The sequence below is a fragment of the Cygnus atratus genome, chromosome 3 (assembly GCF_013377495.2).
Source record: "Cygnus atratus isolate AKBS03 ecotype Queensland, Australia chromosome 3, CAtr_DNAZoo_HiC_assembly, whole genome shotgun sequence".
In the NCBI taxonomy this organism is placed as follows: Eukaryota; Metazoa; Chordata; class Aves; order Anseriformes; family Anatidae; genus Cygnus; species Cygnus atratus.
In genome coordinates, this window is record NC_066364.1 from 28,142,522 (window position 1) to 28,167,063 (window position 24,542).

The window sequence follows — 24,542 nt, forward strand, 5'->3', positions numbered from 1 at the left end:
GCGATGATCTGACTGGATGTGATGGATACCGGTAGCAATTGGTTTACATCCCTTAAACAGTTTAGGTACTTGTCTATACGACAGAACCGCATAGACTTTTGTGAGTTGAAGTTTGATTTCCATCACTGCTGGTTAGAGGCATTTCCACAGAAAATGCACAAACTGCTTTGTAAATTGGATTACATGTAATTGTCATGGGGAAAATAGTAGCATCATAGTCGGCAGTACTGGTATATGACAAATAGCGAGGAGCATGAAAATAGATGTCTGTTGCCTGTGTGTTGATATGAGGAACTGTATCAGTGCCAGTAAAGCAGTCTTATGTTCGTGTCTTGGCCAGAATCCAGCTTTATGCTGGATCTAATTTTTTTGTTCTTAGATGATCTTATTGATCTGTCTGCTCTATGAGCTTGCTCTGTAATTGCTGCCGAGTAATAGAATGGGGTTGTCTCGTTCAGCTTTGACTGAACAGTTAGATTTTTAGAGAAGACAAAATCCTTTCCAGATCTGTTAATGTCTTTGAGCAGAGATGGAAGTAACTTTTCTTGACTTTTTCCCAAGGTGGAGAGGGTATGGGTCAAGTTAACAGCTGTTATGCTGAAATCCTTTTAGGATGTGTTTGTGAGAAGTGACTGCTAAACTGTGAAGATGTGGTTGGGTTGCTGGTTTGTGGGATTAGATGGTGCAGATAGCTGTTATACCTGAGCAGCAAGGAAGTCTTCTGTTATTTCAATGAAGCAAGGCACAACCTATTTGCAGATCTCAGGAGCTTAGCAGTAATGGAAGCCATTTACTGTCCTGAGGTAGGTATTGGCAGTGAGACCTAGTGGAAGTTGGTGCAACTACTGTGTTTGCCAGATAAAAGAATTTGACAAAACAAGGCTTTCAAAAATTAAATGAAACACAAGTTTTTGAAATACTCAGAGGTGTCCTATATCATGTTTGAGGTGTCTCTGTGTTTCCGTTCATCAGTTTGGTAAGATGTTTGTTCTCCAAAGAGCTGTGTAATCAACACAGGTAGATTATGTGGAATAGTTCCTGGTTATCTTTGATGTTTGGGTGGTGTGTGTGCATGTTTTTTGTTGTTGTTTGTTTTTGCTTTTCCTTCTGATCCTTTTTCTTTAATCAGAAATGGGAAAATGTGAAGTTAAGAATATGACTTAACTCTTTAGAGCAGCACCTTTTTTCAGACTTGGTACCTTAGTGATGGGGGGGGTGTTCTGTTTTGTTCTGTTATTTCTTGCTGTAAGGCATGCTGGAAATTTATGCACTAATTTTATAAGTTTGTGAGCATGGCAGGTCAGGCTGGAACCCTTGATAGCTGAGATCATATGGTTTCCTTCACCACAAATCATGTGGTGATTTGCCACCAAGCTGCAAAGAGTTGTCCGACTCCTGGTCAACAGCCCCAGATTTGGGATTTTCCTCTTCCCTTGTTTTTTTCAGTATATTTGTGTCTCTGTGTGTGTGTGTATATATATATATGCACACATGCATATATATGCCAAAATCAAACTAAGTAAGCAGGAATCATACTAACTGGGCATTTCTCAGCTATCGTAAATTCTGCAGCTTTTCAGGTTGTTATTTACTGGAGCAGTTTGATTTTATTATACGTGTAGTAGATGGTATGGCATTTGAATTGCGTATCATCTAGAGATGTTTCTGGATTTCATAGCAAAATTAAACTTTTACCAGTTTATATTTATCCAATCAGATATTTTTAATAAATGATGAGGAGGACTGGCCCTATAAGAGAGTGTACAAAGACTGTTGGGGACATCTTTTAAATTGCATTTTTTTTCCTGTGCTTCTAGATTGCTTCTTGAAAAGGGTTTCCCCTGAGTGCAGTCTGTTCTTCCCAGTTTTACCCTGTGTGTTCATGAGTACTGTTGAAAGCAGCATTACCTCTGCTAAAACTGTGATCATCTACTAAATCTTTGGAGCCAAAATGATTTTTCTGACTATAAAAACTTTTTTTTGTAGCTGTTTTCTGTTTTAGGCACTCGATGCTCATTTCACTAAAATCAAATGTACATCTATTTTTTCTACCTGCTTATGAAGTGATTTTGAATATAACTTCTCGATTGCAACCCCAAATGCTTTATGGTTTCTCAGTATTCTTACCTCTTTCTGCCTTCCTTCCTCCAAGCTGTCCCTGTGAACAGTTGCACAGTGTCTTGTGACCAAGGTAGTAACCTTTCTGTATAAAATTTAAATTTGTTATATTGCTGTCATACTGAGAACATGGAAAATGTTTATTTTGCATGCTTTTTGTCTGTAGGTAACAAACTAGCAGTTTTCCCCACTGTACGTTCTTCTGAAGTCTTAGTTATTTCTTTGGATCAGTTCTGTGAATGGAAGGAGGTTGGATCTTTAGCATTCACAACAGTACAGAGCAGAAACAGTGGAATGTTATTCCATCTGGTTAGCTAAGCAAAAGAAAACCAGAGCTGATATCTACAGGAGAACTTTAGTTCTACACTTGAAATTTACCTTGAGCAGTGTGTCAAAAATCTGAATATCTTTGTATAACTTTGGCTAAAGATAATCAGAGGAAGACATATGTTAATAACATACATACATTTAAAGGATTTTGATGATATTTTAGGTATTTTCTTCTCCTTCCCTCCCCTTCTTCCAACAAGTAAGGCTTGTTTTCCTCAATTATATATCAATGAGGAAATAAAAATTTGTCACAGTTTTGTTTTAACACATGGAAAATTCTGCTTTAAAATTGCAAATATTTTTAATGTGTTCTTCTGTTATTGCTTGACATGTATGAAAAGTGAGACAGTAGTCTGGAAATTTAAGTACTTTGCAGATAACAGTCTCAATATATTGAGGTGATAGCCAGTAGTGCTTCTTCAAGCGTGTGTATTTGTATACGCATGAAGATATAGGTCACAGTCTCTACGTATTTTCCTTTTTTGCAGCTTTTTCAGTTGTATGCAGTTTTGATGTTTTTTTCCCCTTCCTCCTATGTGATTATTTATCACTTATGCCTCTGTCTTAATTTCTATAAATATTTATTACTAACATCATCCGTATCTCTTTCTGTTGTTTTATTTCTGTCTGTTTCTGCTTTTGGTGGTTTTGTCATTCCAAATTCCTATCTCTACGTCCATTTCCCTTTCATAATTCAATTTTCCAGTCTCCTTCTCCGTATCTATTACTATTCCTTGTCCCTTTTTCCTTTCCCAGCAGGGTTCTGTGTTGACTTCTCCTCTTCCTGCCTCATGTGGCTGTAATAGCTGAGTTGTAGCTCAGGTCGTTTGAAATAAACAAGATTCTGTGCTTCAAACTCATCCATAAAATTAAAGCTACAGCACAGAGTCTTGTAAGTATGAAAATACTTTAATTCTGATATTTCAAGCTGTCTGTCAATAGTAGACTGAATATGTCCCTTGTGTTAATGAAGGGTGTGTAAATGAATTAACTTGTGCAAGAACATGTAAAGCCCGAGGCTTTAGTGATCTGTGAAATCAGCTCCAGAACTGTTTCAGAAGTTGTCTGAGTAGTTTTTATTCTTCGTGTTATCTTCAGTAGTTAGTGTAGTTCTACACCAAAGAGTCATAAGGGTCTCCTTTGTCACAGGCTGTACACTAACACCAGCTGCATGTTCTGTAGGATCACTGTTGCAGTAAGTCAGCTCACACCAAAGTGCGGAGCTGTCAGGAGGACGTAATCATGTAATCTTTCAGAACACAGGAAGGGTGGCCTGAGTTAGGATTAGGATCCATCTTGTTCAATGTCCTGTGTTGGACAAAGGTCAGCGTTGCATATTTAGGGGAAAATAAAGTCTGACAGAGCAATTAGTGTCATATTTTCCCCATTATGTAGCTTGTAGCAAATAAGTGATGAAGAAACATTTGGATGAGTGGACTGACACTAGATTTATCAGTCCGGTGCAGCTGGTGTGTGATATCTATGTACAAATACACCCATAAAGATAGCTCTGTAGATTGGAAAGAGAAAGCTGCCAGTAATTGCCAGAAATATACATTTTCTCTAACTGGGGCATACAATGCAGTAACTAAATAATATGGTTAAAATAAAATGAGTGACAGTAAGTTGTTAGCTGAAGAAACTTCTAGCTTTCAGCTTCTGACAGCTGTCTAAGTACAGAGGACCAGAATGAAGTTCACCTGGTGCCAAGCTCAGCCTTACTTTGAGGCTGTTTAAAATCTTTCTAATAGTTGACCTTTAACGGGTGTTTTTTGTAAAATCTCTGTCATGTGACTGTGGGTTGAATGACAGTCTAGATAGACTTGATTATTCATCGCTGCTTGGCTTTAGCAGTGTTTTATAACTCCTGTTTTTTGTTACTCTGTGCTCGTTTTTACAGTGGCTTCACAAGAGAATTTCTATTTAAGTTGTGAAAACATCTGAGTTGGAGCAGAAATTGACAGGTTTTCAGAGGCAAGCTGAAAATTCTAACAATTTTTAATTTTTATTACCTTGTTTTAATTTCTAAGATGAATATATTAAAGCAAACTTAAGAAAATAATTGTTAGAAATTTTTACAGATCTTAGTTCTGTTGTGTAAGTTAGTTTGCCTTAAAAATGCTGGAGTTGGTGCTGGGATAGTGAAGAATAGGCTTTCTTGGTTGTTTGGAAGTCTGTGTTGTATTTGTCAGACCCTTCTACATGTTTTATAAAATCGCTTGGGTGTTTGGCCTGATCTCACAAATTTCGCATCCTACAGGGACCAGGATTCATTAATCACACATAGGATCTTGGGATAGGAGAGGCTACCATTGCAGAACCAAACTTAGAGAAAGTGAGGAGAATGGCTGGTACAGTGGCCTGACTGCCTCTTAGGAAACCTATTTTCAGGAGCAACCTCTGGGATCCTTCTCAGGTTAGTGGAGGATAGGAATTTGACAATGTTCTCTGACTCTGGCTGGGAGACTAGTGCATGCTGCACTCCATGCCCTTCCAAAAACGGGTTCCAGATGGAGATATGTGAGGTGGGTGGGACTTTCAGTTTTAAAATTGTGTCTTATGAGAAAACTGATTTTTATACTCATTGCTCTTCTGGATCAGCTCTTTCTACTGTTTACCTTTCTTCACTTTTTCTTAGGTGAGAAGGGGCAGTGAGGGACAGCTGATCCTCTAAGACCGTGGACCTTCTTGTGCCAAAATAAAAACAAAAAACCAAAACCAATAAAAATGTGAGTCCACCAAAAAGCTGTAAGGACTATCTGCAGAAATTTTAAGCTTTGGGTGATAGCTTCTTCTACACTGAAACTGCCTCACATGGGACTTTTCTGTCCTGCCTTTCTTCATTTTTTTTCCTTTTGTTTTTAGATGGCCAATTTATTTATTTTTCCCTGTTTCTTCCCCAGCCTTACTCACCCTTACAGTTGCAACACTTTTTGTTCATTTTAAGTTTTAGGATCTTTCTTGTTTGTTTTTCCAGTTATTGGTCTTGATGATATTATGGATGAAGAGGGAGTTAAAGAGAGTGGAAATGACACCATCGATGAAGATGAGTTAACTTTACCGAACAGGAATTTGAGGAGTCGTTTAGAAGAAACGTCAGTCGCGTCACCAAGAAAGTCACCACGTTTAATGGCACAAGGTGATCACTCAATACAGGATGTATGTTTTTGCACATTCAAGATCAACTAAATTTTTATAATCCCTTCCTAATAATCATAAATGCTAAGTATTTTTTAGTATTTGGTTGTGTGGAGTACAGGTGCTTCCTTTTTTTACATTTTTTTTATAAACTGCAGCTAGAGTTTGGCATCAGTGGAGTGCTATTCAATCTGAATTCCTCTATAACAAATATTCTTCCTTATGGCCTGTGGTTCTCAAACATCTTTTTGAAATTTTGTTCCCTTTATCTAAATCAGATTAGCACTGTGGTTCTTTAACAAAGCCACGTTGTATTTTCAAGGGGTATTGGAAAATTAGGTTAGCATGGCTCTTTATTTGCAATTAAAAATTTAATTGTTTGTTCTGATTTGTGTGTAATCTTTTTGTTTTAAAGTTACAGTAATTGCACTTCTAAAGTCTTTCATATGGATATCTTAATATGCTTAATAGTTATTTCACATTTAAATTGTGTGATAGCTAATTGTTTATAATTAGGGATTTTTTAAAACTTGTTGAACAGGTGGAGTTATTGACAGCTCTACTTTGTCCCCAACGAGTAGGCTGAGCTAAGATAAAATTAATAGGGAAATCAGAATTTAAGGAAGAGCCTGTGTTACAAAGCTGATGAATACACTTTTAAAATGCACTTAAATTTGATTATTACTTAGATTATTGCTTATTGATTATTGTGGAAGATGTCATTAAGTGAGAATGTGACTGGATTTCAGATTCATATACTGTGTTCTCTAAAAACTTTGTAAAATTCACATTTCTATTTATCACGATATAGCTTTATGCAATTTTTACTTAAAGTAGAAAGAGTAGAAAAGGTTGAGTGCTAGAAAAGTAGAGTGGGTTTTGTCTTTTTATCACCAGAGGTACTTTTGTTTTTTTCATATACTATTCAGAGCTTTAGTGGTCATAAAAGTAACAATTTTTTCCATTCAAACTGTGTTTTTTTAATTTTCATTAAGTTTAATTAACAAGATTCTTTTTGTGTCCAGTAAGGTAAATTAGGCTCAATCACTTCTATTCTAGATTAGTCTTGTGTTTGCAAATAGAAGTACACAGTATAGCTAAGACACTTTCTCTTTACCTTCATAGAACCGGTACGGAGTTTGCGACAGAGCACACTGGCCAAGCGTTCAAATGTTGCACCTCCTGTCAGTACCAAGAAATCATCTGTAAAAAGTGGATCTGCCCCCAAAACAGGACAGAAACAACAAGAGAAAAGTCCAGCTAAAGAGGCAGATGTTGCCCCACCTGTGAAAGCAGAACATCCTAAAGAAGTTAGGCGTAGTACAAGACGATCAGGACAGACAGAAGGAGCAGCAGCAGCAGCAACTGCTTCCCAAAGTAATACAAAGCCTCTTCCTAGTCCTGAAGAGGTGAATGAAGTAAAGTCCGAAACCCCTGAGCAGGCAAAAGTTGAAGAAATATCCCAAGAGTTAAGTTGTTCTGAGTTACCAGGAGCTTGTACTCCTCCTGGAGAAACAAAGGAAATAACAGAGGTTGCAACAAAGACTGAGTCTGGGAATGTTGATTCAGTTTGTTCAGCATCTGCAGATACTGAAATTGCTAAAAATGAAGCAAATGATGTGATCGATTCAGTGGGCTCTGAAACTTCTGCAGAAGAAAAGACTGAAAATAAAGCAGATGAATTGGAGAAGATAACAGAAGAACATGATCAAAGTGGGATAACTGGAGAAACTAATGATCCATCTAGTGTTTGTGTGAATCCAAGTGAAATTTATGAGACCTTTCCAAATTTGTCTGGCTCTTTAGAAGAGGGGGTTGAATGTAGATTAGATTCCCATAGTGTGGAATTTCCTGATGAAAATACGTTGTCAGTAAAAGAAAGTGTAACAGAGCCTGTAGATGATGGAAAGGGAGTGGAGAAAACTGTAAGTTCATCAGAGGAATTACTGGACAGTACAGAGTTTGATAATAAAGACTTGAAAAATGAGGAGCTTGCTTCTGCTCACCCAGGAAATAGCATTTTAGAAAGCACTGTTCTTGACCATGCAAGCCAAGATGTACAGCAGCAGATCAGCAGTACTAAAGTAGAAGGCCCTGAGACCTCAGAAGTTCAGGATGATGATAAACAAATTAGTGTTCCTTCAAAATGTGAAAAGAACATTAGGCCTCGGCATAGTAAATCTGCAGTACAGAATAAGCAAAATCTGACCGCAGGTACTCGACAGAAATCAGGTACAGTGCAACAAGATACAAGGAATTCAAGAACAAGAGCTGGTATTGCTGTTTCAGGTCTTCACAGTCCATCTCCAGCAAGTCTGAAGCGGAATGCAGATGAGCAAGAGAGTCATCAGCATCCAAACAACCCTGTTAAAATTAGGAAGAAACAATCTGACCTTGGTTTGAAAACCAAGAGTTGTCTTTCAGGGACCACAGTAAAAAAGCAGACCAATACAATGCTGAAGAAAATACCCCGAGTCCAGGCTTCTGGGCAAGGACAGAAGTCGTCAATTCAGAGAGCAATTGACAAATCTGCTACACAACAAAGCTGTTCTAAAGATACTCACCACTCTGTGCACCCAGTATCAGGCCATATTTCAAATCTTGGTCAGAAGCAAGCCCAGAAACAACTTACAACTGTGCTAAAAACAAATAGCTCCACAAAGGAGGAGTCAGAGGCAAAAGATGCCTCTATGGTAGAACATCTGAAGGAGGATGATAAAGAAAAAAAATCAAAAAGAATTGATAAGAATCTTCAGCCTCGCCAGAGAAGAAGTAGCAAAAGTCTTTCACTTGATGAACCTCCACTGTTTATTCCAGATAACATATCAACTGTTAAACGGGAAGGCTTGGAACATACCTCTGCTAGTGAAAGTAAACATGTTTGGGTGCCCAGCAAGCAGTGTGGCTTTTGCAAAAAGCCACATGGCAACAGGTGTGTGTGGCTTTGTGTCTGCAGAGTTCTTTATTATTGGTCTCAGAAGATACTTTTTTTTTTCCTCTTACCAAATGTTTCTTACTGCTGGTACCCAAGCGTACAAGGAAAAGCCTTGTAATGGAATCCTGTGTGTTATACTGCAAATTGGTTTTATTTGCACTCATACATGTCTTTTTGTCTTTTAAATAGATCATTAGAAATGAGTTTGGCCATAAACTTTTACTAAGAATGTTTTATTACATGAGTGTATTCTCAAGGAATTTGCAACTGTGTTGTAATGTTATGTATTCTAAACTCATTCTTTTTCTCAGAAAAGAAACCAGACTAAGATATCTGTGTTCCAGATTGCTATTTCCTTCCTTCCAGAGATCTCTTAAGTTAAAGGATTGCCATCAATCAAAAGAATTGAATAGTTGTTTGCATCTGTTTTTATCATTTAGAATTGTGATTCTAGTACCTAGAGGTTAAGATTTGTTTTTTCCTGATATCATCATTGCTGCCAGGCTTTCATGTAACAGGAGTAACAAAGAAGTTGAAGTTGGGGGGGGAAGGAAGGGAAAAAGCAATGGGGGGGGGGGATTATGAAACTTCCACGTAGGCATATCTGAAATTGTCTTTAAACCTAATACTGAGGTTGCCTATGAAGTTGATGTTCCTCTGTCACTGTAAGTGAACTGGAAAAGGTTATTATATTCCACTAATGAGCTATCAATCCAAGATATTGTGCATTTACCTGCCAAGCTCTTCTTTTCTTTAAAAGTAATTTTCAGTTGATATATTTTAGTCCATTTATCAAAGTGAAATACAGAAAACGAGATACAGCAGATATGCTACTGTACAGGAATAAGTTCAGCAAACCAATTTGGTGTTGCTAGGTCTTAGTGCTCCTAGAAGAACATTATAACACATGGATGACTACTTGAAGTCAGACTTGAGAGAGCCCTTGAGTTGCCAAAGATGGTGATTACTGGTATCCCTACCTTTGTAATAACACTTGTTCAGATTTTCTTTATCAAAATCTGTGCCACAAAACTGTTGGCAGACACAACCAGTAGTTTCAGCATGAGAAGACTGGATCCTCCAAATGTAGGAGGATATCTGTAATGTAAATGAAGAATCTTTGTATGTGGAATAGAGACATGCTAGTGGAGTGAGGAAGCTCATATTTATTGAGCCTCATGGTTAATAACAGAGACTTAAGACTGATGGTCCATTACTTTTTATTGACACTTAAAAAATGATTTTTTATTTATTCAAATTTCTTCCATTATGTAGTTGGGTGCTAAAAATAAAAATTCTTAACCTTAACTTCATGTCGCTAAGACACAAGAGAGCAAAACTTATCTGAAGTGTCTTAGCGTACTTGCACTTGTTTAATTATTGAAGCAAGAACAAGCAAACATTTTCACTACAGTACAAAAAGCTTAAAATGACAAATTTCATATTTTCATCACTTGGAAATATATCAAACTGATGAAAATCTACTGTAGCATTAATTGTTGTGTTTTTGGTTCCCTCCCCCCCCCTTCACTTTGTGGATTGCTTTTCAAGGAATTTGTTTCCCTTCTGTAATAACGAGCCTGTTTCCTTTATTTATCTGTTCACAGTACAGGAAAAAGCCGAAGGAAGAGTGTGAGAGTCAAATATTTTAAAATGGCATAAGCTCAACAAATGGCAAAGAGCAGAGCTGAGATCTGAAACAGTGTTTGTATTTATATCCCACTCAGTCATTTGTACTTTGGAGATATTGGTAAACACTGTGGTACAAATTACTTGTAGAAAATTAAGTTGAACTGAAGTTGCAGCCCTGAGTTGGGAAATGATGTGCATATGATAATGAAACATTACAATTCAGGGTGCAAAATAGTAGTTATTTGAACCTTTTTATATTCTCTGCAATAAATACAAACCCACTAACTTGTTGCTAATGTAATATTAAGCTTGGAGAATTGATTCAGGTTGGAGAAAATGTGTGGAGATCATTTCGTCAGCCGTGTTTGTGTATAGAATCCCCAAAGGGGGTGCTTACATAGGCCCCTCTCATCCCCAGGGTGATCTTCGTGTGCCTGCTAGAAGAACAGCGCAAGATGGATGGTACTGTTGAATATTAGTTTATTTCAGAATCAGCTCTTCAAAAAATCATATCAATTTGTGTCTTTAGGGATACAAGCTGTAATTTGTTGCTCACATGCAAAGTCAAAGAACACCTACCTTGCACTGCTGATTTTGGTTGGGAAAGTCCTTTCTTGTGAACATGTGACTTGCATGATGAAAAATTTTTCAACTTACAATGTTCCTTCTCTTATAAGAGGCATGCCTGCTTCTTAATGTTAATAGATTTGATCATTTTCTCTTGGGTACCTGAGTTTTGAACAGTGATTATTCGTGCTCTGCTTTCCACTTGCCTTGATGGTTGTAAACTGGAACCGACATAGCTGTATTGTAATCACCATTACCCATAGAGTGGGTGGTCAGCCTTTGGCTTAAGGGCAAATTGTTACAGTCTGTTTGCTTGATGTATTCTGCTGATTCCCATTCAGAGATTTACCTTTACAAGATAACTAAAAAAGTAATTGTTCTTTCAGGTGAAAACTAAAACAGGTGTTTCTCAGCAAGTCAGATAACTATCATGTATCTTTTTGTAGGTAGTAATTTTCATCACATCTGAAACATTTTCTCTGCTTAGATCAAAGTTTCAGTTGGTGTTACCTGTTCAATATTTCTTTCAACTTTGCCGTTGTGTTCCAATACTGCTGTCAGATGTTTTCTCATCAGCTAGTAACATACATAACACATAAATTTTCATTCATCTATAGATGAAAAGTATGTGTATATATATGTGTATCACATAAAAATGTTACAGACTGAAGTTATTACCTCAACTTCTCAATGAGTTCTAGTAATATTGAAAATAGTAAGCTTTATCACAAACGTAATAGTTAGTTTTCCTGAAGACAGACTGAAGATATTTAAAAATAGTCAAAGAAAAATATTTCATTTCTTGGGTAGAGCTAGATGAAGATGCTCTGCAGATAGTGAGAAACTTGCTAATTCAAGATTTATTCTTGTATGTGTCATATGCATCCTTCTGATGTAAAGGCCCATAATATAAATTTCTCCATTTTTCTTTGTAGGTATTTGTTCTGTACAGGCTGGTGGGCTGTTCCCCTTACACAGAGAGAATTCCTTTCTTACACAGAGAGACAAAACCTAACTGAGGTTTTGCAGATTCTCTACTTTGTCTTCACTCTATCTTTTTTTAATGGAAGAAGTTCCATATGTACTATGCATTATTAATCAGAACTTGAGATTTCCTCTTTTTAAACAAATCTTCTAGAAAGCATTGTAGAAAGCAAAAGGAAGCTTGTACTTTTAATTGCTTTCTGGTGAATTCGTCTTTTGATTTCTACAATTCTATTAATTTTTTTTAATAGACTGTGGGAATTAGGGGCTCTTTTTATGTGCTGTTTTTATTATTTTTGTTCTGGTGTTGCTTGGTATTTGCCCATGCAGTTTGTGTGATTAGACTAACAGGCCTTCTCAGAGCTCGCAGAAAAGCTTAGTAAAATTGGAGTTTTACATAGTCGTCGTCTTCCCCACATTTCAATTCTGCTTTAAGCTGGAAGAAAAGTTAGTAATGCTGTAAAAGGCAATTGAGAAGTGCAGAAGTTGGTATAGCAAAAATACAGTATTCCTCATCTTGCATACAGAGAATCACCAAAAGTTTTTGTACAACTGTAATGTAATAATTACTTAGACTTGTGTATGAAGTTTAAAAAAAAAATCTGAAAATTTTACCTATAGTAGAATTTATTAAGATTTTTTAATAATGCCTGTACTTCAGTAAACTAATATAAAAAAGAATGGATGAGGAAGGAGATTAAGGATCTGAACTCATAACCACCCTTAAGTTAAGCGCACATGCTTTTTAAGGGTGGATGCATAAACAGTGCATGAATCATTGTTGTGACAACATTCTTCATAAGAAACAGTAATTAGAATAATTACGATGCTTTAGTTCTGACACATGTTCATTGTGTAGTATGAGTATATTAAACTATAGGTTATGTGAGATGTCATCAATTTGTAGTCATGGATGATGCTTTCAGGTTTTCTCCCTCCTACTGCTTTCTCCCACTTTGAAAAGCCTTGCAACATTAAAAGCTCTTATACATGAGCTGTAGCAAAGTTGAATGACAGTATAAGCAACACAGTGTTGTAATATATAATTAAAGAATGGCAGGACTCCAGTGTTCATATTTATAGTCGTACCATTTTATAACTTGGTTTTTATATGCATTATATTGCTGTGCTGCAATATTGGTAGAATTATTGTTAATATCAGTAGTGTTAGGTAATCAGGAAAATGGATAGTACAAGTTGTCTGAAATACATAATTTTATAAAATATTTTTATATATGCAGTTTACAGAACTGATCCAGCAACATGTATATAGAACCACTTTTTAATGGAGCTGCCTTTAATGATTTTTTTTTTATAGGTTTGTGGTTAATATTATGAGATGTATTTTACCCATTTTTTCAAGGTTTGGAGAAGTTCAAGGATTTGGGTTTTCCTGTTGTTGGGCCTGTTTCATTCATTTACATTCAGATCAGGGAGCACAGGGTTACCTGTGTCATTGTTTGCTTCCTTTTTGGAGAGGCTCATGACATGAAAAACAAATAAACGTATGCCTTTAAGGAAGAAGCTTGTATTGTATAAAAGATTGGGTACTGAAACTTGATACTGAAGAAGTAAGAGTTTTCAGTGTCTTTTTCCTGTGCTACAAACTCCACGTAAAAATAGATGATTATATTGTTTCTTTGACGATAGCTTGTTCTTGTTTCTTGAAAATCAAAAGCTGAAAAATCATTAGACAACTGTATTAAACTTGTACTAAAGGTGAACAAGAAAAACTGCTTATGTGCACGTACTCTGATAACAAGGTACTGCACGTTTTCTTGGTAACCACTTGTTTCACTGAGTTTTGGATTGAGCCCATGCCGCTTCAGTGGTGTGGAACATAGGCTCTACTAAAGCTGCTGTGAATATCTTCCACAGTCTCTGAGGAATAAAGCGGGTTGGTAAAGGTTAAGCCTGTCACTCATTCCTTTTGTTAGGAATGTCTTTATTAGCTGAAGGAAACACAGTTGCCTCCATGTAGTGTCTCTCCTTAAGGTTGGCTGGACTGTAGCATCAATGCAGCTGGGACACAGTTATAATGCTAATAGTTAATACAAATTTACAACAGATTTTATAGAAGATTGGTTAACGGTACTGTTAATGGGGAATGTGGAATAGTACTTTAGTGCCTAAAGCATGCCCCATATTTGCCAGATGCAGAAATATTTAAGTCTGAACTTTTAAAAAGTGCATGAATAGTTTATCCTCTTAGTTGAGTTGAGGGTTAGAGTGTCTTTTTTAAATAGTTTAAGTATCAAGGCTTTTTTGTTAAGATTCGAGTCTTGTTGCAGGTTTTTGTCTTATGCCTTGCCAAATGCAAAGAGCTAAAAAGAAAGTTATTTTTGAAGTAAATGATTTTCTGTGTCAGTGCACTCTAGGTTATTAATAAATCTTAAAATGCTGATTGGTGGCCCACACAGAACTATTCTGACAGCTCCCGATTTTTTTGTCTTTTGTTTTACTTGTAACTGTAGCTTTACAGCAAACAATTATTTTATGAGTAAGAGGGCTTCTGCCCATATTTTAAAATGTTATTTCATGATAATCAATTTCTCTGAAAATTTACTGCTCTATAAACTGAAAGTATGCAAGTTAATTTAAAAACATGGCCTATGTATTTTGAAAATAAATGCTTCAAGCCTGAGTGTTTTCATCTCACGGATGAATTTAATTTACCAAAAATAATACTAAAGACAGTCTGTCAATCTCTAAGAGAGATGGTGAAAGGTTTGCTTTAATTGTCTCTTTTTATTGTGTGATCCATTCCTTTATGGCCTTTAAGGTACATCTTTTTATGCTGTTATGTGGGGACTGCCAAGAATTCTGGAAACAGAATGAAACAATAACATACTCTGTGTAAAAGTCCCAGTGAACTATAATAGTGTCTGCTGTTACCTGTCAGCTCTTCCTAGATTTTTCTCAAACAACTATTCTTATTAAAGACAAGTAAAAGGAGTGCTAATCTTTTATTGAATTTGGCATGATATAATATTTTAAAACACATTTTTCTTTCTCTTTCAGCTTTACATCTTCCAATCCAGCCTTACAACATGGGTAAAACTCCTGCACATCAAACTTGAAGCAATCTACATTCAGAAACTTTGGTGTTTTAAATAGTCCAAGATATCAGAACCTCTTCAGTCACAACTGACAGCTGTGCAAGAGGACATCTTTGATCCTTCAAGCCAGGCTTCAGTTTCCCTTGATGCCCCTTTTTAATCTGAGCGTTGCGCTGTCACTTTTCTGTTCTCCAAATACAATTACTGTTACAGATCATAAATGCGTTTTTGTGTGCAGATGAGTGAAACAGAAAAAGATGTAAAAGTGGCCTTATGGTATAAAGGATTATTTACATTACTTGTATCAAAATCAGTATGTTCTCTCCCAGCTTGGAAGTCAGTCTTTCATGTCATGAGTCATGTGAAAGCAGTGAAAGTTTTAGGCAGGCAGCACTGGTATTTTTATTACCATTATGTGTAACAAGGTTTAAGCAAAACGACTGTAAACGCTTAAATTCTGTTTATAGTACAGGCTTTCTGGACACTTCCAGATTCTCTTCATAGCTTTGGTTTCTGAATCCCAAGTTTTATTGTGCATGTTTACATACAGAGCAATTGAAACCTTGTTGTAAAGACGGGAATGAAGCCAAATGGACATTCCATCTTCAGTAGTTTGCTTAAGATGGCTTGAATGGCATCTGTCTATCTTGGTGTATATTCTTGGTGAAGAATTACCTGTTTCTGAGCAGAATTTGTTACACTTCTTTCTTTACCTTTTTATTATTTGCAAGGAATATGGAAAGAAAAAAAAAAACATACTTGTAAGTATCTGTGAAGTTGGCTGCTAGTAATCAGTTTATTCTTGGAAGACTGCCTCTGCTGTTCTGCTTCATTGCCTTAAATTATCCCTGTTCAACAAGGTTAAACTACTAAGAAAAAAAAATCACTTGGAACCTGAAACTTACATAGTTAAGACGATAAACACATGGGACAGACCTTTCTAATACAGATTTTACACTGTCCACAGTAGGTAAAGTCTTTATTATGGGGGAGGAGGGGTGAGTGTGTGTCTCAATTCTATTGTTGATAGGCCAGAAAATAAAGATGTAAGACTGAATGCCTATCTGGTGCTCTACTCATATCACACACACCATCCCTTTTGCCAACTTACTGTTTGTGAGCAAAGCTGAAAATGGCATGTGCTGTCAATTTAAAGTTGGACTTGTACAGCACTTTGTCTGTTTTAGTCTCTGGAGTTCATTTCTGCTTTTTTTGTAAATTCAGACAATTTTCTAAATGTTAATCAAAATTTTTGTTGCTAAGGGTCGTAATCTGCCCTGCTCATTTAACAAATTAGCTTGCAGTACCTGAATTTACAAACTGAAAAAATGATTTTTTTATTAAAAACATAAGTACCATTTGTGGCTTTGAGATGGTGTATTCTTGGTTTCCTTCAATTTTTAACCAAAAGGCATTCATTCATTAGCACACCAAAATACCCTTTAAGCAAGACGTACTTGACTGCTTTTGGTCTTATATGAACTCTGTAGAAAACTTTGGAATTTTTGTAACCAGTTTTTGGTATCCACAGAGTTTTCATAATACTTTCTGGCAGTGATGCAGGATGTTAAACATCCTCTTGTAGATCTTTGCAATTGTGAAATGGGCATTCATGCTATATTTCCTACCATCACGCTTGGCTTTAGGTTCTCAGCAAGGAACAATCACCTTTGTATTAAATTTACATCACTTCTCTTTTGTTTTCCTATTGTACTTAAGAGTATTATGGTGTTCCTGTGGCAAGACTGTCAGAAGCACTTAACCGTAATGTTACCATTAATGTATCTTTTAGCTTTGTTGGGACATTGATGTGAAAAGATGGAGATCCTGACAAAAGTTGAAGGAACCTACACCTTCATAATTGAAACTACTGAATAGATAGCCAGATATTTTTTTTTTTCCTCATGAATAACACAAAAAATGTACTTGTAGTTCAGAAAAAAAATAAAAATGAGAAAAATCAGAAAACAGTTTTCTTCACAAACTAGATTATAAAAACCAGTTTCTTTAAATCTAATGAACAGGAGTGTAGGCTACTAAAGCTGGAAGTGACCTTTTTCTCAAACAGCTGGAGCTTTAAAGCTTATCAGACTCATTTTGCCTCAAAAGATTCTATTTACTTCAGGATTTAATCCCGATTTATTTTGGGTAAGCAACAACAGAACATAAAGCTGCTATTTTCTTCTTTCCTGCTCTTGTGTTTCAAACTTCTGCTGTTAGACTAGGAAGATTTTTTTTTCATCTCTTGAGATACCTGTAGTTTCTTGAATACAGTATCAGTACCAAACCACCTGGAGAGTTCATCTACAGCTCTGCTGAATGAATAAGCACACTTTGCCAAACCATACAGTATTACAAAGTAGGTAAGTCAGCAGGTAGCAGGTCCTGATCTTTACTGCAATATATACAGGTTAGGAATCTTCTTTAGAATAGTCATACAAACTTCAGATCAGATTTCTTCTATGGAATTAAAACCAAATAGTTCTGTACATAATTTTTCAGTGTTAACAAAATCACACTTTTCACAATGCACTTGCAAGTCGTCTTGGATTTCCTTCTGCTAAACATTAAGGTACATTTAAAAAAAAGATACAGAAAAAAGAATGCAAATGGATAATGCAAGAGCTCTTTCTACATCATTTGCAAGCAAATCTTCAGTAATCACAGTATGTTCAGTTTTATAAGAAATTAGTTGAAAAGTAAATACTGCCAATTAAGTTTCCTGTAACAGATGTGTGGAGGTGTTTAATCTATTTAACTTTGAAATTTCACTTTACTCCAAAATAATTCTAAAATAATTCTACTGAGAAATTATACCTTTCAGAGCAATTAGGCACTAGTGATACCTAATAACATTTTCAAATAGTTTTAACAAAATTGCCAGAACTAGGCTTTTATTTTAGACTAAGGGATCTTAACGCTTAGAAAATGCAACCTGTAGATAAACTTACTTTTAATTTAAAAACAATGAAACAGTTGAAGTGACTGTGAGATGAAAAGTATGATATAAATGATACTATTTTTTTTATTTGAAACTTTCTTTAAATAAATACTAGCTCTGAATAAAGTAGCTGAGCTACACAGCAGTGGCATGTACCTTATTTCAAGCAAACAACCTAATCGCTGCCAGCTGGCCAGATATAGCTAGAAGCCTAATTCCTGTCTCCAAGTTCACCAGTAAAGAGAATAAAAGGCAAATTTCTGTATATAATTTACTAATAATAGTCTAAGGAATATGGTGTAAAATATCAACTAACTTATTAATGGCCTTTTCTTTCTGTGCTAATTTTGTCAAAATAATTAAACATCCATTACTGCTATGGAACGTTGTATCAGTTGATACGTTTCTTCTGTGAGGATGATAATCGCATTTGAAGGAATATGAATATAGTATGCTCCTGCAAGAAAATTTTCAAGTTTTCTCAAACATAAGTTTACTAGTTTTGAGATTTAAAAAAAAAAAAATTCTGCATGTGTTTTAATAATACACTGAAAGATTCTGTTGGTAGGGTTTGGGGGCAGATTACAAACACCTTATGAGGTTATGGTACTCTCTTGGACTGTTGCAAAAAGGCAAAAACAAACAAAAAAAACCAAAACTATTTCTCAGGAAGATCATACCATGTCGTAAGGCTGGAGATGGATGTAAAGCTACAAAGAAAATCATGTTTCAGGTAAGAGCAAATTGTTGACATGTACAAATAAAACCAAATATGATATATTCTCTTAAATTGTTGCTTTCTATTTATTATTATTAGTTAGACATTAACCTGTATTTTACTTTGTTTTCAGGTTTATGGTAGGCTGTGGTAGGTGTGATGACTGGTTTCATGGTGATTGTGTTGGACTGAGTCTATCTCAAGCACAGCAGATGGGTGAAGAAGATAAAGAATATGTGTGTGTGAAATGCTGCGCTGAAGAAGACAAAAAGGCAGAGTGTTTTGATCAAAGTCTACTGGATACTCAAGTGAAACCTGAAAGTCACAGAGAAGAAAAAGCAATTGAATGTGAAAAACCAGGGATGTCAAAGCAAGCACCTACTTGTAATCTAAATGTAACAACTGAAAAAACAAAGCAGACAGAAGATGCAGGGAAGCACAAAGTCAAAATTTTCAGAAGGGTAAGTCTCATTTAATTCCTTTTAGTTATTGGAGATACAGGAGGTTTCCTTTTAAATCCCTGTCATCCAAAATACTGTGTTTCAAACATTTTTGAATCTAATATAAAATTTCTCTATTATTATCAGAGTTACGTTATTTTCAGACAGGTTTGGCTATTTTGAGATACTGTTGGTACATTCTGTCTTACACTGAGCAGCAGTCATGTCATACATTGTAGATTCACCTATATATTTGCCTGTTTAAAAATAAGCAAAATACATGATTAGAAACAGCTCGTAACCCTTCTCAACAGGGAAGGAACACATGAAAAATGTAATAGAATAAGTGTTTACTACACTATAGACTTTCACAGGTCTAGGAGTAAAGGATAGCCAGAAGTTTTTGAATATTATGTTAAATATTTTTTTTTCTGTCTCTCCAGACCCTGATAATGGTCACTTTATAAACAGTATATATGAGGTTCAATGGAAGATTGGAATATTGTATTTTACATAAGTGATATTTTGAAGAAGTTAGCAAATTTTGCCTTCAAAATTCTAATCACATTTAGATGGCATCTGTCAATTTGCTATATTACATAAAGCATAAATCTTAAATTTCTATATGACAACAGCGTTTTAGAAGAAAACATGTAACACATTAATTAGGACCTTTCTACTTTCTTTTTACTAACCGAAGGGTAACTGGCAAGAGCAGTGTGGTGACTTGCTTTTGTTAAACTTCCTTAGTCTTTTGATATATGGTATTATATTCACCATAACTTCAGTCATCACTGATCCTTTCTGTCTTTTTTCTTTATAGTATTATTGTAATTCTGATTCATAAACTCTTCTGTTTAATTTTGATCAAATTTTTGTCTGATCATATGTGACTTCCTGTGGATACATGCCTAAAACAGGTTAAGAGAAGTTCATTGGTGTCCCTGATTTTTGAAAACAGCTGAAAACATAGTGTTTTTCAACAGGGAGCTTAACTGCAAAATACCTGTGATGTGTCTTGGACCAGTTTTTCAATGAGATTGTTAATCATATTTGGTAGCAATTTGGGATATTGTTCAGTAACTTCTTAGAAGACATTACATAATGGTGCATATACATCTGAGGAGTTTATTATACCGTATACTTAAAAACTTGGGAAAATGCATGGTAATTATATAGTGGTTCGTTATAGCATTCAGTAGCATGCTAGTGTTTATAAATGGCTATTTCAGGAATCTGGTGACGGGAAGAACTTGTCAGAATCCAGAGACTCAGATACTAAAAAAGGCCAACATGTTCCTACTCGAAAAGCAACACAAACCGCTGTAATTCCTCGGCGATCTTCAGATGAGAAAAGTGAAAAAATTAGTAAAGAGTCCCTTAGCATGGTTGAAAAGTCCACCAAGTCAGGTAAGGAAGTTTGGAAAAGTACTCCATGCTGTAAATGACGTGTACAGTGAAGAATGATGACTTCATAGTATCAATTTTCAAGCATTTCATAGTGCAAGTGATGGTGATCTGGAGAGCTGTTTGTTCCCATGATGTTTATGATCTTCATTTCTCATTTCTTTTTAAACTTTTTTTAGCAGGTAAATGTTTCCTATTTGAATAGTGGACGGTGATAACATTATCAAGAGTGGAAGAAAAAGTGCATCTGTATTAAGCTTAATTTCATGTTGTAGAAAACTTTGTAGCACTCTTCCATAAAATAGTAGGAGCACTTAATGGGCATAGAAGTGTTGATACCGGTATATAAGTAGTACCTTGAAACACTCATTTCTTTTGCACAAATTGATAAATAATTGCATCAGAATTCATATCAAAGGGGAACATTATATTGCACACCGAGCCATCAGATTTTCGTTTGCAATTCTATTTGAAAGGTAGAAGGGACCTATTTTCGCTCACAGCAAACAACCCCCCACCCCCCAGCTCCCTTCCAGAAAGCATTACTCTTCCAAGTTCATGATAATGTGAAATTCTTGTGATTTGGCTTTGAAATCTCAGCAGCAATGCTAGTGAGATTCCATGTGAGAACTGTGTCTTTAAATCCTAAACTCAAGTTTTGAATTCATGTCCTAAAAAAATCCGCTTTTCTGGTCTTTTGCCAATGTTGACATCCTAAAAAAAATTGTGGAAGAAAACAGTCGAAAATGTTGGGGTTAAATGTAATGGCATCTTTTAAACTTCAAACACTTTGCTGTTTGAAATTCTGAGTCACAAAATAGCTGACATCCTTTCTAACTGCAGATTGCAGGAGTTTAAATGAGTCTGGTATCCATGATATCTTTGAATTATTCTAAAATATGTTAATTAAATTAGGAGGTGGCAAAATGCTGTCACTGTGATGAGTTCAGAATAGTAGTTAATCTAAAGATCACTTTTAAACATAGAATCACAGAATGGCTTGGGTTGGAAGGTACCTTAAAGATCATCTAATTCCACCCCCCCCCCGCCATGGGCAGGGACACCTCCCACCAGATCAGGTTGCCCAAAGCCCCATCCAGCCTGGCCTTGAACACTTCCAGGGATGGGGCATCCACAGCTTCTCTGGGCAACCTATTCCAGAGCCTCACCACCTTCAGAGTGCAGGATTTCTTCCTAGTATCTACCCTCTTTCAGTTTAAAGCCATTACCCCTTGACCTGTCACTACATTCCCTGACAAAGAGTCCCTCCCCAGCTTTCCTGTAGGCCCCCTTTAGGTACTGGAAGGCCTCTCTAAGGTCTCCCCAGACCTTCTGTTCTCCAAGCTGAATGAGCCCAACTCCCTCAGCCCCTCTTCGTAGGGGAGGCATTACAGCCCTCTGATCATCTTTGTGGCCCTCCTCTGGACTCGTTCTAATACTTCCATGTCCTCCTTGTGCTGGGGGTCCCAGGGCTGAGTGCAGCACCCCGAGAGTCTCAGGAGAGCAGAACAGAGTGGGAGAGTCACCTCCCTTGACCTGCTGGCCACGCTTCTTTTGATGCAGCCCAGGATGCGGTTGGCTTTCCAGGGTGCAAGTGCACATTGCTGGCTTTTGTCAAGCTTCTTGTCAACCAACACCTCCAGCTCCCTCTCATAAGGGCTGCTCTCAATCAATTCCCCTCCCAGCCTGTATTTGTGCTTGGGATTGCCCCAGCCCAGTTGCAGGACCTTGCACTTGGTAAGTGCAAAACGTGGCTTGGCAGTTTCATTCAGGACAATTAGCATAAAAATGGTTAAGCGGCACATTTATCTTAATCTCTTAACTGCTTTTTAGTGTCATTGTTTATTGTTAACCTTACCAATCATTTCCCTGTTGTTTACCATCAAGCATTCCTGTTCAGTCTTTATCTGTCTTAAATTTGTTTCCTTTTTTCAGAGAAGGAAATAAGTTAATGTTTTTTCTCTTGAGTTTTGTATATAGAAGGAAGGCTACTATTCTGAATTGGTGATATGCTTATGTTGAAACTCTGAAAATTAAAATTTGAAGGAATTTGTTGTTAAGTGATTGTAATTTGATTAGAAATTTATATTATTTATGACATAAACATTAGAAAGTTATGATACAAACCTTATAAGCCTTGTTTAAAAATGTCTGTTACCTGAATCAGCAGCTGAGATTATTGTAATTGGAGTGGTTTTGATGGCTAGCAGATTCAGAAATGTTAAGTTTAATGGAAAACTCTATTTTAAAGTAACATTTAATATGCTCATAGTAAATGCCTCCCACGTGTTTTTTTTTCCTCAATTTACTCACAGAAAAATTAATGTTTGTCTCACAAAAACTCAGGGTAAAAATTCCACTGAAGATGAAGCATGGTCATCTTGGTGCATGTTAGAAGAAAATTCAAAGGGGAAAAGTCCCAGTACATAAAACCATAGCATCATAGAATGGTAGAATATCCCAAGTTGGAAGGGGACCTACAAGAATCATCGAGTCCAGCTCCTGGTCCCTCACAGGACCACCCAAAAATCAGATCATGTGTCTGAGAGCGTTGTCCAAAAACTTCTTGAACTCCAGTAGGCATGCTGCCATGACCACTGCCCTGGGGAGCCTGTCCCAGTGCCCGACCACCCTCTGGGTGCAGAACCTTTCCCTAACACCCAGCGTGACCCTCCCCTGTCCCAGCTCCATGCTGTTCCCTGGGGTCCTGTCGCTGTCCCCAGAGAGCAGAGCTCAGTGCCTGCCCCTCCGCTCCCCTCGTGAGGGAGCTGCAGGCCGCCATGAGGCCTCCCCTCAGCCTGCTCTGCTCTGGGTTGAACAAACCAAGGGATCTCAGCTGCTCCTCATACGTCTTCCCCTCTACCAGACCCTTTACTGTCTTTGTTGCCCTCCTTTGGACACTCTCTAATAGCTTTATGTCCTCCTTAAGGAAAAAAAAACAAAACACCAATAACAAAAATCCGCAACACAAGAAATCCAATGTGTGAATCCATTCCTTCTCCTAGAAGGTCAATTCTTAGAAGCTTAAAAACAAAAGCTCAGGATATCCAGCAATGGTAATTGTTTATTGCAGTGGCCATGTAGCTTACAGTTTTTAACTCTGTATTTTGATAGGTGTTCATGAGAAACAAGAAATTAAGAAAAAGAAAAATGAGAAGGGATCAATCAGCGCAACACATCTACCAGCTGTGCCAGCTTCCAAACCTTCTGCTGATCAGATAAGACAGAGTGTTAAGCAATCTCTTAAGGAAATTCTAATGAAAAGGTATAAATATATTTATTAAATGAAATTTTTAATTTGTGTTTACAATTCCTTCAGAAGACAGGGTAAGAAACTAATTATTTGGAAGTATTTGGTAATTTTTGTACTTGTGTTTTCTCACAGATTGACAGACTCCAGTTTAAAGATTCCTGAGGAGAGAGCAGCAAAAGTTGCCACAAGAATTGAAAGAGAACTGTTTTCTTTTTTTCGGGACACTGACTCAAAATATAAGAACAAATACAGAAGTTTAATGTTCAACCTAAAAGATCCTAAAAATAATGTATGTATTACTTGTTTACAATGGTTTGCAGAAATCCTTTATTTGCTGTAGGTTAAAGAAAAAGTGTTCTGTGTGGGTACATTATTAATTCTTTCACAATTAATCCTGTTGATTACTTTTTTGTATGTTTTTTTATCTTTATTATTTGTCCTCTTGCATATTCAGTGCTCTGTTTTTTCTTCATCATTAATTCTTCATCTCTTTCCTCCCTGTGTACTTAATAGTGGGCTTTCAAAGTGTAGTGAATATATTGTTTTGTCAAAATTTTTGTAATTACTACTGATGTGTATTTTTTCCCATAATTTTCTTTTTTTGTTTGTGTCCTGTAGCTTGTCTCACTGTTGTTTTCATACCCAGATTTCTCACTTAGTCTTCACTCATGTTTTCTGCATTCTCTGAGCTCATTATTCAATATTGCCTCTTCAACTTCTGTCTTTTTGACTTTTTATCAATTGTTCTGATTGTTTCTTCTTTGTTCTGATCAAGATGCCTTGTCTAGTTTCTCCCTATAGTAATCTCTCTATATTAATAATAACCAACTGTAAATTGTATGAGCAGACTAAATTTGGTTTACTAACTTGCCTTGTTTGCTCATACCCCCAAATTATATGGGGTCCCCCCCCAAGGATTCACTTACATCAGTCAAGAAGTATAGACATCCTCTTTAATATTACAAAAAGTCTCAATTACTGCTGCAGTGGGCATAAATTTGCTTTCTCTTTTTGGAACAA

The 24,542-nt window shown here is 36.4% G+C and overlaps 1 protein-coding gene across 1 annotated transcript in view; it reads left to right on the forward strand.

Annotated features, from left to right (window-relative positions):
- Nucleotides 1-24,542, forward strand: part of PHF3 (PHD finger protein 3) — a 52,665-nt gene that overhangs the window by 12,080 nt on the left and 16,043 nt on the right. The window contains 6 exon segments of the mRNA XM_050710003.1: nt 5,426-5,587; nt 6,712-8,518; nt 18,556-18,883; nt 20,095-20,272; nt 23,384-23,534; nt 23,655-23,811. Of these exon segments, the coding sequence (XP_050565960.1) occupies nt 5,426-5,587; nt 6,712-8,518; nt 18,556-18,883; nt 20,095-20,272; nt 23,384-23,534; nt 23,655-23,811 (2,783 nt within the window).